We start from the raw sequence: 15,799 nt of genomic DNA on the forward strand, positions 1-15,799 counted from the left end.
CAGAAAGACCAAATAAAAGTGACTGATTTTGACTTCGAAAATCTTATGACACTCTAGATACAAACAGATAATTTTTGTATGAGTTGGTGTTAATAAGTTGTAAATTATACAAACTTTAAAGTTGAGCATTGAGCTTTGGCCGCCAAGTCTTAACAAATATAATGGTTAGAACCCCACTGTTTATGATAAACTGGTTTTGTTTTTAGCTATTATAGACCATAGTCTATAGAAGCTATTGGGATGGGTACCCGTCCGGCATCCGTCGTCAGTCTGTATGTATGTATGTATGTATGTATGTATGTCCGTTTGTTAGGCATCCGTCCACTCAAATATCTTGAGAACCGCAGTACTTACTGATTTGATATTTGTTGGGTAGATGAAAAATATGATTTTGAGAAACTACGTTTTTTGATATTGTTGAAAATAGGCAATTAATGCCAAAAAAGTTGTTTTTGGTAAAAAATCTTCTTCTTCATATCCGCTAGTCAGACAGCTTTGTTATTTGGTATGCAGGTCCCTAGGGATAACCCAACTTAGATTTGTTCAAATTGTGATGAAATATGCAAATGTGTATTTTTAAGGAATTTTTTTTGTCATTTTTGGTCAAAATTTGACTTACATTGTATGTAATTCTTGTACTGTATAAACCCTATCAATTCACCCAGAAAAAATAATTAATATGATTTTAAATAATTGAATTAATTAGGAAATCATCAAAGCCAAAATAATTTTAGTGTGGAATTATCAGAAAGTCAACTTTTTTTGACAGTTCATAGTGAAATGCTTACCATCTTGGAGGATTAAAACATGTAAAGGCAACTTTCCTGAATCCCAACTTTGATATATTCTGAACCACCATTTATGTTATCTAAAAGAAATCGCTCATAATAGTTTGTCATGATAGGGTGGTCAAATAAATAGAGATAGAGAAAGTTCTAATTTCCATTTATGGTTGACTTGGTAAAGATAAAAAAGATTACTTTTTGAGGAAAAAAATAGAGTGGTCAATTAAAGAGTGGTCAAAGGGATAGGGTTTTTATGGTAAAGCTGGGCTGTAAGATTTCTCGTGCTATTTATAGCAATAATGCAATCTGTGTAAACAGTGCAATGAAAGTGTAACATGATTCCTTATAATGCTTTTGATGACCTTGAACTTCTTAAGTTACAAACGTTTGTCTCTTCAGTGTGCTTTCTCTGAGTACGTACAGTCTCAACTTATTCAACAGAACTTACTTACAATGTTACTTTGAAAGTTAAAATGTGCTTGGTTAAGGTAATATGCACCTCGAAAGTGAAAGACTTAAACTTTTGCTCAAACTTTCCTCAATGAAACTTTCGACCATTGTCTTACCAAAGCAAGAATAAAAGTCAGGGGTCACCGTGCAAACTTTGATACCAGAGAGCCAAATTACTTGAAATTTCCCGATATTTGAAATTCAAAATGGCCACCATCCCTGTGTTAACTCTATGGGGAAAAATAAAATTTTTGATTTTCGAAAAACTAAGACGGTGAAAACATTTTTTTCATCAAGAGCTTCAAAATAAGCTGCCACAAGTGGTAGGTCAGAAGAGAATTGATAACATTTGAAAGTCCAAATTTCTGTCCCCGAGGCGCGTTCTACCTTAATAGGATGAAAATACTGATATTAAGATTCTTTATAACCTGACAGATATGCTGTTTTATTATGACGTAAATCTTGATTTAAGCAAGTCTTGTTTCAGAGGTCGCGCTAGGATTTTTGGCTGCGCGTATTTTTGACGCGTCCATAAAAAATGTCGCGTCGAAACATCAAAATTACGCGTAAACTTGAGTAATGGCCCATTTATTTGAACACTGTATGTAACAAGTTGTCACATTGAGGTAGAAAGCCAGAAAAGCTTTACATGTTTACATAGTGGGGTCATGCCCTTTACAAAATTAACGTTCAACACCGTGTCAACAATAAATCAAGTCTCGATATTTGACTGAGACTGGGAAAAATAAACAAACATGGTAAGTATTCTTCACATCTTTGAACAGGAGAAAATGTAACTATACTGTAAAACCAGCGTGACGGAGATACCAGAAGACAACTCTGCAGTCACGGAGAGACGAAATGCCCATGGAAATATCAGTAATGGAGTCAACACAACATTTTAGTATCTCATTGTCTAATAAAATTGTACTTAAAACAACTGTCTTTGCTTAAATCAACCTCATCATTTCTTCCTTTGTTACACATTAAATGTTGTCACCGCGCGATCGATGTCGAAGTCTGCTAATGGCGGTCCGTGTATTGAAATTAGCATGAGTGTATTGACATGATCGTCCGTCAGCGGAGATCGCCTGGCTGTCTTGATCCTACTTTGAGTGCTAAATCCCCGCTCACATGGTACACTAGACATCGGCAAAACAAGTGCCACATTTGCCAGTGATTTGAATGATGGGAAAATATCCCCGTAATCTTCGATGAGAACGCGACAGGCATCATCAAAGTTTCCAATGCCGTGTCCCACCAATGATCGCTTTACGGTGGCAAACTGTTCGCGTAATTGATTTCCGTCAAGCAGTGGCGCGATTGCCACACCAGCATCATTGACCTTTGGTGTTCCGAAGTAGTCTGCCAACACTGCGATTTCAGCGATCGCGTACTCGTTCAAGCTTTCATTCGGATAGTTTGGGACATTCAAAACCTTGTCAAGGCAGCTCAATAAATTGAGATCTTCCTCTGGAAAGCGATCCCTCAGACTTGCGGTGAGATGGGCGATAAAATCCACGCGTACTCGGCCGTAGGCTGCAACATTGGTGTCACTGGCATATGTCAGGAGGTGCCCTCTGAAGTGGCGATTTGACTCCCGAAATTCCCGATCAAAATTTCGCTCATTGACGCCTGACATTTGACCACGCTGTAATTCATCAAGGCTGGCGATCGTAGCGTTTACCATGGGTTTTACCAGCGATAAGTTAACATTTTCCCGCTGAAAGACCAAATTCAGTCGATCCATGATTGGCAGAACATCAGCCAATGTGTGCGTCAAAGCAATGAACGCGTACTGCTTTAACTGTCGGACAGTTCCATCAGCAGTAGGATTAGTGCGAGCATCTTCATCGAGCTCCATGACAAGGGCTGGCCAATTGCTCTGAATAGATTTCACGGCGCGTGATAACGATAGCCAGCGCACAGAGCACGGTTGTTTTAGGCTCAAGAAATCAAGATTGTTGAGTGCGCGGTTAAGTTCCCTCAGACGTTCGTATCTCGAGGCAAAGTAATTGTACACAGAATTCACAGTACGTCGATACTTTGCTACTTGTTCAACGCCCTTTGAAGCGTCCGACGAAGCAAGAGCGACTCGGTGAGCGGCGCAGTGGACTTGTGTCAAGTACGGGTTTACCCTACGCATACGTACTCCCACTCCGTTATGGCGACCTGTCATGACCGAGGCTCCATCAGAGCCAAGACCTATGGTGTCCAATCCATGCCAAAATTACTACTTTGATTTAACAACACAACATGCCTTTCCGAATTCTATTTTACAATTCAACATGCTATTTCACAACACAACATGCACTTACAAATCCTATTTTACAATTCAACATGCTATTTCACAACACAACATGCACTTACAAATCCTATTTTACAACTCAACATGCTCTTGCAATTTCATTTGACAACACATCATGCACTTACAAATCCTATTTTACAACTCAACATGCTCTTGCCATTTCATTTGACAACACATCATGCACTTACAAATCCTATTTTACAACTCAACATGCTCTTGCCAATTTCATTTGACAACACATCATGCACTTACAAATCCTATTTTACAACTCAACATGCTCTTGCCAATTTCATTTGACAACACATTATGCACTTACAAATCCTATTTTACAACTCAACATGCTCTTGCCAATTTCATTTGACAACACATCATGCACTTACAAATCCTATTTCACAATTCAACATCCCATTCTAAAGCTAGCTCTGCGGAGCAGGGCAGTGTTACTGGCTATCGAACAAGATTCAAAATGGCGGACGCGAAATGGTCCCCTCGCACAGAGAGAGAAATGCGAACTTTGCACAAGTCTAAAAACGCAGCTTAGCACATTGTGTATCTAAACAAGATGAGCGTGCTCGAAAACTAGGATCGATCACGATTTTAAATTAAAATTGGCTGTTTTTGGAAAAGAAACTGCGCGTTAAAATCAGCAGTTTTGTCTATTGTGCTCCGTGGGAGGCTTATCGTGAAAGACCGAGATTTACTATATGGCGCATCTGATACGGATCCATCGCATAGAGAGATGAAAGTGGGCTTTGTGTAAGTTCAAAAGCACAGCTTAGCTCATCGTGCATCTAGACAAGTTGAGCGTGCTCAAAATAGGAGATCGATCACAATTTTGGGTGAAAAAAAAACGATTGTTTTCGGTGGAGTAACCGCGTTGCAACCAGTGGTTTTGCCCACAGGCTCTCGACTCATTGCAGGCGAACCGCCAGACGTCACTGATAGAGTTCTGAGTTTATTGTTGATGCAACGGACTGACATAGATTTGAAATTTCTTTACATGGTCGGGATTGTTACCTTGGTGCGGTTTGCTCCGAGCTGAGACATTTTATAATTTCTGTACTATACATAGCGTGTCAGATCATAGACCCTCGTTTCTCGAGGGTCTATGGTCAGATATTGCAGATGGCTTCAAACTATTGAATTTTCGTATGTATGGACTGTAGATACAGTTTTGAGAGTATCGTAGATGCAACAGACTGCGATTTGAAATTTGTTTTCATTGTCGGAGTTTTAACCTTGGTGCAGTTTGCTCTGAGCTGAGACATTATTTTATTTTGTACTATACAAAGCTTGTCAGATATTGCAGATGGCTGCAAAGTGATTGACTTTTCATATCTGTGGACTTTGATCCAGAGTCCTAAGTGTATTGGAGAATGCTACGGCCTGAGATAGATCAGTAATTTCTCATCCTTGACGGAGTTTAACGTCAGTGCAGTTTGCTCCGAGCTGAGACTAATAATTTTGTACCTTTGCAGATAGCTGCAAAGTGATTGACTTTTCTTATGTGTGGACTTTCATAGAGTCCTGAGTGTATTGGAGGATGCTGCAGACTGAGACGGATTGGTAATTTTTTTAGCCTAGACGGAGTTTTAACGTTAGTGAAGGTTAAGCTTACTCGGAGCCGAGTCATAGATTGTCGGATATTGCAGATTGTATAGCTGTGATATCGCAGCGGTATGGCGTGTATCGAACGCGCTCGGGTCATTGAGGTCATCGCCACAGTTGCGATGACCTCAATGACCCGAGCGCGTTCGATACACTCCACAAGTACCGCTGCGATATCACAGCTATGCAGATTGCAGCAAAGTGAAACTGAAGACAATAGATAGCCGTGAGCATATTGAAGAATGCTTGGAATTGAGATGATTTCGTCGTTTCTTAACAAAATAGGAGTTACTCAGTTCTGAGATAATTAAATAATTTTGTTACACGCATAGCTGGTGCGGTCAGATAGTACAGATTGCTGCAAACTAATTTCGTGTCACAACTACACGCTACTGTAATCTTTTCAAGGTATTCTTGTGTCAACTTTTTTATGTCATAATTCGACGAGCAGCATCGAAAAGTTGGTATCTATTTGCATCACAATGTATGTTGTACAATGGAGAGAATGAAATGAAAGCCGTGGAGGAGTTTTCTTTAATCTTCGAACACTTCCTTGACAAGTGTTCACAAAATACTTTGGAAATTGCGAAATTGACCTCTATTGGCAAATACTGTTAACTTTTAGAAATCTCGTGATGTTTTCGTTGTAAATATTTGCTTAATTGCCATGAGATAATTTTGACCCCCTTATCAAAATTGAAAATTAAGCTTGTGAACTTCATAAAGTGTCTGTCTGCCGAGCTTTAATAAAATATTAAAACTTTTTGCAGCGGAAAATATGTGTTTAGCAACACCTTTTACATGGCTTTCAGCTGGCGTTTCCTGTCCTGTCAAAATGTTAGTCTTTTTCGTTTTATGTAAGCTTTGGAAACAACAAAATAATAATAATAATAATAATGCAGGAAATCAGTACGGAAGAATTTCCTCTCTGCTTTTTGACCGTAACGTACAACTTTTAAAATATCACTGATTAGGTATTTGGTTAAGGTAGGAAATTAAATAAATTCCTTTCAGGGGAAAGTTTTCTATTTGGCGACAGGGTTTTTCCTCAGCTTCCAAGGGTTGGTAAAGTAAAACAGAATTACAGTCAACTCGCACTTTTTCCAACCCGCCCAGAACCAACTCGCCCGATTCAAACTCGCCCGATACCAACTCGCCCGTTGTTTTGAGATAGGTTTTGTAGATTCCATGTACGCTAACCCGATGGCCCGAGGCCAGCTATTTTCATGTCATGCCAGGCCAGTAACTCGTGAAAGACGGTCCTGCTGTTCCTAAAGAAGTGAGCCAGTTCGCAGTAACTATCCCTATACGTAAAGAAGCCGAACGAAATTTATTCTTTCAAGAGATTTGCAAAACGTGAAATTCGCAAATAAAAAGTTTTCCGTGTTGGCACATATTTCAAGCCGCACCTGTGGTTCTCTATGTTAGAAATATTTGTTGTTAGAAATAAAACGTTTTATGCGTACCAGTTGCTGCGAAAACGAGCCCTGCCACTCTTTGATATGTTCTTCCACTCCAATGACCAAGCTACCCGAGTGGCAAAGGCTACCGATTCGCAGCAAGCGTACCAGTAGCTCTGCATGGCAGGGCTGTGTGTTTACCGGCGTTATACGGCCTCCGTATAACGCCGGTAAACACACAGCCCTGCCATGCAGACCTAGCGTACCAGGTACTCATAAAATTGCAAAATAATATCGGGCGAGTTGGTATCGGGCGAGTTGGAATCGGGCGAGTTGGTATCGGGCGAGTTGGAATCGGGCGAATTGGTTCTGGGCGGGTTGGAAAAAGTGCGAGTTGACTGGTACCCCGTAAAACAAGGTTCTTTTACAAGGTAAAGCGAAAAAATCTTGTAGATTATATTGGCAATGTCTACTTAGCATGCGCAATGAACTATGAAAATTGTACGACCTGCTCCGTCACAGAACGGAGATAATGTCTGAGCTCGAAGGGAGGTCAGCGGATACTTTAATGATTGAGGGTGAATCTTGCCCGGTCTTTCACATGAGCCGCGCACACGAAAAGCCTCCCACGGTGCACAATAGACAAAACTGCTGATTTTAACGCGCAGTTTCTTTTCCAAAAACAGCCAATTTTTAATTTAAAATCGTGATCGATCCTAGTTTTCGAGCACGCTCATCTTGTTTAGATACACAATGTGCTAAGCTGCGTTTTTAGACTTGTGCAAAGTTCGCATTTCTCTCTCTGTGCGAGGGGACCATTTCGCGTCCGCCATTTTGAATCTTGTTCGATAGCCAGTAACACTGCCCTGCTCCGCAGAGCTAGCTTAGAATGGGATGTTGAATTGTGAAATAGGATTTGTAAGTGCATGATGTGTTGTCAAATGAAATTGGCAAGAGCATGTTGAGTTGTAAAATAGGATTTGTAAGTGCATGATGTGTTGTCAAATGAAATTGGCAAGAGCATGTTGAGTTGTAAAATAGGATTTGTAAGTGCATGATGTGTTGTCAAATGAAATTGGCAAGAGCATGTTGAGTTGTAAAATAGGATTTGTAAGTGCATGATGTGTTGTCAAATGAAATTGGCAAGAGCATGTTGAGTTGTAAAATAGGATTTGTAAGTGCATGATGTGTTGTCAAATGAAATTGGCAAGAGCATGTTGAGTTGTAAAATAGGATTTGTAAGTGCATGATGTGTTGTCAAATGAAATTGGCAAGAGCATGTTGAGTTGTAAAATAGGATTTGTAAGTGCATGATGTGTTGTCAAATGAAATTGGCAAGAGCATGTTGAGTTGTAAAATAGGATTTGTAAGTGCATGTTGTGTTGTGAAATAGCATGTTGAATTGTAAAATAGGATTTGTAAGTGCATGTTGTGTTGTGAAATAGCATGTTGAATTGTAAAATAGAATTCGGAAAGGCATGTTGTGTTGTAAAATCAAAGTAGTAATTTTGGCATGGATTGGACACCATACAAGACCGATTACCTTCCTTGAATCGATGTTTCGTCGCTCAAGCTCTGCAAAAATTGCTGCAGTCACCGTCTCCGCATTACCAGCTGGGATAGTAATATTACCCGAAAAAACGTTCTTCGGTTTCGCGTCCGCAATAATTCTCAGAAACACGATAAGTTTTTTATCAATGGTCACATTTACAGTCTCGTCAACTATGACTGATATTAGCGGACTGGCGTTAATTTCACGTTGAAGATCTTCGTTTATAACATCAGCGATTGCTTCTTGCATTTCAGAAACGCTACTGTGGTGTTTGTACAGGGGTGCCTCCAATAGTGCCTTGCAGTCGTTTTGCAGCTGAAGTTCGATGAGTGATGAAAACAAATCATCTGCCATTTCGTTTTTTGCCATCATATATACTGTACGAATCATGCCAGCGTGCGAATCTTTTCTCCTATCAGCATTTTGCTTGACGACGGTTTCCATGCGTGACTTCAGCGGCTTAGATTTTACCGCAATTTTATGATCTTCTCTGTCTCGATGTCGTGTGAGCGCCGATCGCTGGAGGTCGCCACATCCATCAACACTTGTGAAAGCGTTATTCATTCCACTGCAACGGCATATAGAGCAAAACATTCGATCGACTTCATGGCCGTCAATTTTCAGTTTCTGTTTCTTCAACCACACGAACTCCGTCTCCCACTCGGGTCTGTACTTTCTCGCCGTCGCGGATTTTGCTCTTTTCTCAGGAGGGCTGCTTGCGACCTCTTGGCTGGACATGTCAGAGGCCGAGCCAGGTTCGGGTGACTGTGGCGTGTCATTGTCTGGAGCCGGTGCCGCCCGTTCACGGGCTGGGCCGAAATTGAAGGAAAATAAACTAGATTGAATTTTCTTTGACATCGCTTCAATAATTCTCTGTTCACTACTAACAAACAATTTCGTTTGAATCTGTGCCTGCGAGATCCGTTAAATGTCATATTGGTCAAAAGACGTCCTTTATTACAATGTTGCAATCTTTTTGGGTTTTTTATTTGAAATCACTAACACGTGCTTACACGATCCGACGCCGTAAACGTCGCTCATCGAACCTCAGTTACAAAGCTGGTTCAGTCTCAGTCGACGTAATCTATTATTTCAATCCAATAGTATTTAAAAAATCCGGTTGCACTAATTTTTTTCGTAAACTGCAACAATTATTTCAAAGTTTGAGCGATGAAATAATGAATCAGATAAACAATCGAAGTTTGTTATGGGGTCATGACAGGTCGCCAAAACAACGTAGTAATTATTCGTATCATCGTAAATTTTTGTACTTGACAAAAGTCCACTGGGTTGCTCACCAAGTTGCCCTTGCTTCGTCCCACACTTCTGCCAAGGGGTATTTAACAAGTAGCGACGTATCGACGCACATGTGACCCACTGAGCTAAAATGTTTCAATCACTATACAGTCTCCTTTGTGACAAGACAAAGCAAGGGGGTTCTGATTTTATGTATACTGTAACGACAAGAATACAATATGATACAATTTCACAGATTCAATGTCTGCGTGCACGTGCATTTGTCAATCAAACTTGGCTGATTTCAATGGATATAACTCCCTATTGGTGGTCTATGGTCAACTGCGTGAGTGTGGCAAGCCGTGAATTGAACGTCTCATGCGGCCGATGTGCGCGTCAAGCTTGACGCGTCAACTCATATTTTCGCGTCAAATGAATATTTTCGGCGTCAAATACGCGTGATTTACGCGTAAACGCGACCTCTGTTATGACTTTGAGTTAGAATGTAATTAACTCTCGTTTATTTGCTATTATAGACTAATATAGTCTGATGAAATATGCAAATCTGTATTTTTACGGAATTTTTGCCATTTTTGGTCAGGCCATCCTGAAATGAGCTATCAAAGAGATCCACCTTCTTCATCAATACATGTGTCACAAAAGGTTATTCTCTACATAACACAGCAGAGCTCTGTCAACTGTTGAGTCGCTTGTTTTTTCAAAACCGCTCGGTCAGACAGCTTTAATATTTGGTTTACCTGTCCCTAGGATGACCGTAGTGAGATAATTTCATACAGTCAGGAAATACTTAATTTTGTATCTATGTCTATAGTAGCTTCAGGGACTTTGGCCCTATGTTTTAAAATTTAAAATTCTGTACTGTAGCTTTAGACTCTCGGCTTGTGCAAATTAAATCCATAAACATACCATTTATGTGCAAGATTCAGATTTATCTTATTCAAAATAATAATTGTGATTGAAACCAAAGTATTTAAACAAATCACAAAAGGATGTTTGTAATTCAGGAATATGGCCCCACAATATCAGCGTCCAACGGTGGCTGTACTTCAGCATTTTCAACCCTTTGAGCACCAAAGTCAATGTCTGTCACCTATATAAAATACACCCCGGCAGTAATTTATTTTCAGATTTTGCCAAAATTTTGATAAAAAGATCTGACCAATGAAATATGATGTCCTTTTGGTCCAAAATCATCAGAAAAATCACAGAAAAAATCATGAAAATTGGTAAAATGTTGTAGTGAAATTTTGGTGGGAAAAAATTATAGCACTCAAAGGGTTAACACATTCGGTAACTTTGTCAGTTATTGTATGGTTCACCATTGTCTTCATTGAGAACACAAGTGACATCACATCATAATGTCTTTGTTATTACACTTGATAATTATGTCAAAAAATTGAAAACAATTGGAAACACATTTTCCAGACATAATTTTTTATATTTAATTAATTTTGTTTCTAGAGTAAGTTCTGACACACAATGAAATGTTTGCCACCATCTTGAAACTACTGATATTACATTTTTATCACACTGCAGAATAAACACAATACAAATTATAACACAAATACTATGAAAATGCTTTTTCATAATTCTGTAAACTATAGATTCATGTACTGTATTAAAAATATATCATAAACAGTCTTATATAAGGCTGTACAGTTCATCAGTAATGTCAAAGTATTGGGTCACATGTTGCAAGCACCACTCTAGCTTGGGAGATGACTTAAACCTTAATCTACCATTTTAAGTTGATTTAATGCATTCCAACATTCCATTCTCAAAGCATTAGTTATGAAAACTAGGTTTCTTTGCTTATGCTGTGCCAAGTGGCAAAGTACTACCATTTTGTATTATTTGAAGATATACCTGTATTCAATATCTGGCACCTAAAGACAAAGTGGCGGGAAAGAATTTTGTGGGTAAATCTAAAAATTGTGTAAGATCATTGATTTGACATAAAATACATCTGTTCAATAATCATGAAAAGGATATTGTCTGTTGTTAAGTTTGCTATGCAACACAGCGATGAATGACCCTGATAACAATCTGTAACTTTGATGTGTACCTCTCAAGTTTGCATACCCTTCTCGATCTTTGCAGTTTTGGAACATTTCAGACTATCTTATTGTGTGCAGTGGGGAATGATGTAACACTAATATATTATTCCCTTAAATCAATAACCATATACTCAATTAAAAAATTCACAATATTTCTTATTGAATCTGAATAAGATAAATGTTCAATAAACAAGAATAAATTGTTTAAAATTTAATTTTTACGTTTTTTATGTGTCTTTTTATTACACCCCTAGACAAAATTTGGAATGGTCCATTGGAAGATTGTCTTGCTCAAAGCTGAAATCAAACGAGTTAATTGCTGCATACAGTCTTCTTTTGCATTCTGAAATGATAAGATTTCAAAATTTTGTAATGTAAACTAATCTACCATATAACACAGATAATCACAGTTATTTTCACTTCAGAACCGTATAGTGTACATTCAGAATGTAAAGTAACTCTCTGTTCATGCTGTTGTGAGTGGAACATTTGCACCAAGGTCTTTGTGCATACCGGTACCTTCTTTCTAAAACTGTTGTGATATCTATTGATTATGTATCAACAAAGACAAACAATATCAGATTAAACTGTCAAACTGCAGTGCTAGTTGACATTTATCATCAGGACTCAGTACATAATGTCTCTATCAGCAATGATTTACCAGATGTGTGTCTGTGAACAATCCCCATTTCATGCACAGGCTGACCCATTACTTTACTGCAGTGTTAACATAGTAACACAATAATTTTGTTATAAATTATGTGACAGGTAAGGACTTGGTAGCTACATGCGCTGAGCAAACACAGAAATTTTCAGACACCTGTAGAGTCGAACACTACCAAACTCAGGAATATTTCACAACTTGCTGGTCACATTCTGGTACTACAAGCTTCAATACAGCAATCTACATCTGTAACTCCTTCTGTTGATAGTATTTGTCAAGCCAAATCAACCAAGGTATGTTATTCTTTCTACCAAGTTTCTCATTTAAGTATATGTTGGCGTGCACGTCAAAAGGCAGCCTGGTGACAAGTCTCTCAACAATTTCTTGTCCAATTTTTGTGATTAAAATTGAATATTTCAACATATTAATAATGTAAAACTTGATTTATGAGATAATTTGCAATTATCATTTCTACATCTTTGATAATCTCTCTGACCAAAGGCATATATTAAAAATTATTTATATCAAAATCAGCGAGCTAATATTTTCATTCAATAAAGTAATTTTACCAAAACCTTTGAAATCAATGGTGATTGTGGCTTTTTCCAGAGTTGAGCAAATACATTAAATTGATCACCTATTTCTGGTTAAAATGTGGTTTGTCAACATAATGTAATGTTAGTTAAAACCAGTGTTGGTGTGAGGGAAAGACTTATTTACTACTAGTTTGTTGATTATGGGTGATGTGTTTTGATATGTTATGACACTCTGACACTCTCAAAGGTCTTGACAGTGATTATGGCAATCAATGAGCTTACAGACAGGAATAACAAAGACATGTATCTGAACATTTATCATATGAAAAAGAGTGCCTATGAGATTTACTGAATTTACAAAACTTAGAGTAGACGATGGTATATGACAGCATAAGATTACATTATTCCTATACAAATTTAATTTCCGTTATTAGTGTGGAGAGTCTCTGAATTTGACTGTAACTGCACAAGGAAGTATTTTGTACACATTGAAATGAACACTGGTCTCCAAATGTACAAGTGTACTCATGTATACGTACACAGTGCCATTTCCGTGGCATTTCTATAGATTGTGTATTACTGCACTGGGCTCTATATTCACTTCTCAAAACAAACATACTGATCTGAATTTACCAGGATGAAACCGACATCCTAACTAACAACTGCCATACTAATTACAATAATTTTCATCCCTCCACAGACAATGGCAAACACACTCTCTGAAGCACTGCTTGTGTCAATATCATGGTATACGGAATCAGATGATTTGGCATCACAACCAACCAGAACACTGGTCAAACATTTCTGTGAAAACACACTGAAGTCTGATGCAGTTTCTAAACTCTACTGTACTGTTCTTGATGTTGAAGTCAGTGAAGACCAGAAGAAAGATGCAGAGGGTGTTGGTGTTATTTTGATCCCAGCTACTAGAAGTAAATGGTTGGACCCTAAAGAAGACCAAGCTGGAGTTCACTGGCTTGTACACCATGACACATACTACCCACGACTGAAGCACTTGCAAGATATAAAACACATCATCAGCATTTCTCAAAAGACAAAGAATGCAGCAGCTGCAATTCAGAAGATGCTTTTCCCTCAAGCTCAGTTCCACCAACTATCACCTCCTGATCCAAATGGTTTGTTGTTTTTATTTGACGTATGGAGTAAAGATGCCTGTGGTCTGGCAGGATATCACAGAGCTATAATCCATGATATCAGTGTAAGGAAGGGAAGAACAGGCGAACTACTAAAAGCATTCTCCACTGTGCTTGATGTAAAACTTACTGAAGACCAGAAGATAGATGCCGAGAAATGTGAAGTTACCTTGATTCCTGCACAAAAGGAAAAGAAAGGTACCAAGAAAAAAGATTTACCAAATGTTGACTGGTTACTGAAGCATGAAGTCCATTATCCAAACCTACGACAACTCCAAAACATCAAGTATGTGGTCGGCTATGCTAGTAGTAGAGTAAACGTGGACAACTGGGATGAAGTAAGAATTTTACACCCATTTTATTCATTTATCTACATGAAGCGAAGGAAAAATTAACCATCCATGTAACTAAAGTATAACCCTGACCTATATACGAACTCACGCACGCGCAGCAGTGCATTGTCCTGTACTAAGCGGGCCTGCTGAGCATGTTTATACACATTCCGAAGGTGGGAAGGTGGGAAATTCCGTGTGAGTCATCACCAATCAAACAGCCTCCGTTGTCAGTCCGGCCGGTCGCGGGAGTCTAGCTGATGTTAACTAACTTTCATATCCATTCAATCCATAATATCGTAGATATCGCTCCAGCGGCGGACTAAATCCTTCTTGTTTTTGTATTTCTAGCGCCTGATGAAATATGTTCTGAATAAGTTCTGACCCCGGAGCCTCCTCGTTCCGAAGGGTTGCGCCTTTTTCTTGTATTTGTGTAAGCAGCTGTTATATTGCACATAATAATGTTTATACTTCTCTCGTCTCTTTGCTACACCCGTTTTCCCTTGTATTACATCAATAACGACACCAGGTATAGGTGTTAAGGCTAATAGTACCGAACTGTAGGAATTGCCGCTATTACAGCAGAGCTTACAAGAATTCCTTTAGTAATATTAAGAGCCATATCAATTCGACCCATTAATTTATAACTTCGTCGATATGCAGCACTTGTTCTTTCTATGTAATCAGCCAACTGTTCAACGCTTTCAACAACTGAGATGTGCATTTTTACTGTATATGTAAGGGGGGATAAAAAATAATTGTAGTAATATAGAAAGACAATATGGCAGAAGGAGGAGAAGAAAATATACCACTCCAGGATTTCGATGATGCATATTTGAATGATGACGATGTTACTGCTGCTGAAACATCTTTTACCGATGATACTTTTGCAAACCCAGATCCATCAGTGGTTAGCCCACAGGTGGATATTTTAATTAAACAGAGAAGAAAAATTACAGAAAATATGGCTGAAGGACTCTTAGACAAATATAGGATTACTAATCCGGATGCACGAACCGAATTGATTTTAAATGCTAAGATTGAAGGTGGTGAACTGTATTATAAAGACATCAGAGTTACAACAGATAAAGGAAGTAGATTTTTAGAGAAATCCACATTAAAAAAGAAGGCAGGAGGTTCTGAATTCGTAAATAAAGTATACAGATGGAGTGGAGTCGAATATCACTCTAGCGCAGAGCCCGAATTTGTTAGTTCAACATTGTATTCTGAAGATGTGAAAAACAATAAAATACCAGCTGAGAAGATGACGCCAGAAGACATGGGTGTATACAAAGATGAACTGACAGAGTTACGGCAAGATGCTTCTGGTAATGCAGATAAAATACAAGCTTTGAAAATAAAATCGAACAATGGAACAATCTAAACCCTGAATATAAGCTATTAATGATGAATAAGGATTGCGAATATGCATCTTGGCGAGCTTAACAACGAAAAAGTTAAAATAAGGCTATTGAAAAGAGAAGCTGAAAAACAGTTAAAGGAAATTCCTGAAGATCACACCCAAGGAAAAGAAAAAGCCGAAGAAACTACTAGCTGAACTCATAACAAGAGAAGCTAAAGTTGACAATCGAATTGAATACGAACATGGTAAGATTAGCGGGGCACTTGAAAGTCTGGCTACTACTAGGTCTCTTCGTGATGTAATTTCCGATCCAGAATTATCACTCAAGCTGAA

At 38.5% G+C, this 15,799-nt stretch overlaps 3 protein-coding genes across 5 annotated transcripts in view; 1 reads left to right on the plus strand and 2 right to left on the minus strand.

Annotated features, from left to right (window-relative positions):
• The window catches only part of LOC139123478 (uncharacterized), a 70,827-nt gene extending 56,549 nt beyond the window's left edge, over window positions 1-14,278 (plus strand). For all 3 annotated transcript variants that reach the window (XM_070689636.1, XM_070689634.1, XM_070689635.1), the window contains one exon: window positions 13,318-14,278. In XM_070689636.1, coding sequence (XP_070545737.1) covers window positions 13,321-14,166 — 846 coding nt within the window. In that variant the 5' untranslated portion in view covers window positions 13,318-13,320 and the 3' untranslated portion in view covers window positions 14,167-14,278. The remainder of the gene's footprint in view (window positions 1-13,317) is intronic.
• LOC139123475 (uncharacterized) overlaps window positions 1-15,799 on the minus strand; it is a 1,125,851-nt gene that overhangs the window by 147,779 nt on the left and 962,273 nt on the right. The gene's annotated exons all lie outside the window — the stretch shown is intronic.
• Window positions 1,810-9,093, minus strand: LOC139123912 (uncharacterized protein C17orf113-like). Its single transcript, XM_070690066.1, has 2 exons — window positions 8,088-9,093; window positions 1,810-3,440 (listed from the first exon to the last, which is right to left on the minus strand). Exons 1-2 carry the CDS (start codon window positions 8,959-8,961, stop codon window positions 2,215-2,217), a joined length of 2,100 nt encoding a protein of 699 aa, XP_070546167.1. The 5' UTR covers window positions 8,962-9,093; the 3' UTR covers window positions 1,810-2,214.

Source organism: Ptychodera flava (assembly GCF_041260155.1).
Source record: "Ptychodera flava strain L36383 chromosome 23 unlocalized genomic scaffold, AS_Pfla_20210202 Scaffold_23__1_contigs__length_28996876_pilon, whole genome shotgun sequence".
Classification (NCBI taxonomy): Eukaryota; Metazoa; Hemichordata; class Enteropneusta; family Ptychoderidae; genus Ptychodera; species Ptychodera flava.

What these genes read in the sequence shown, in the direction of transcription:
- LOC139123912 (XM_070690066.1), bottom strand. Translation starts at nt 8,961, where the DNA reads ATGTCAAAGAAAATTCAATCTAGTTTATTTTCCTTCAATTTCGGCCCA. An exon ending in CGATTCAAGGAAGGTAATCG is followed by an intron (nt 3,441 to 8,087) that starts GTCTTGTATGGT and finishes TGGACACCATAG; the next exon opens with GTCTTGGCTCTGATGGAGCC.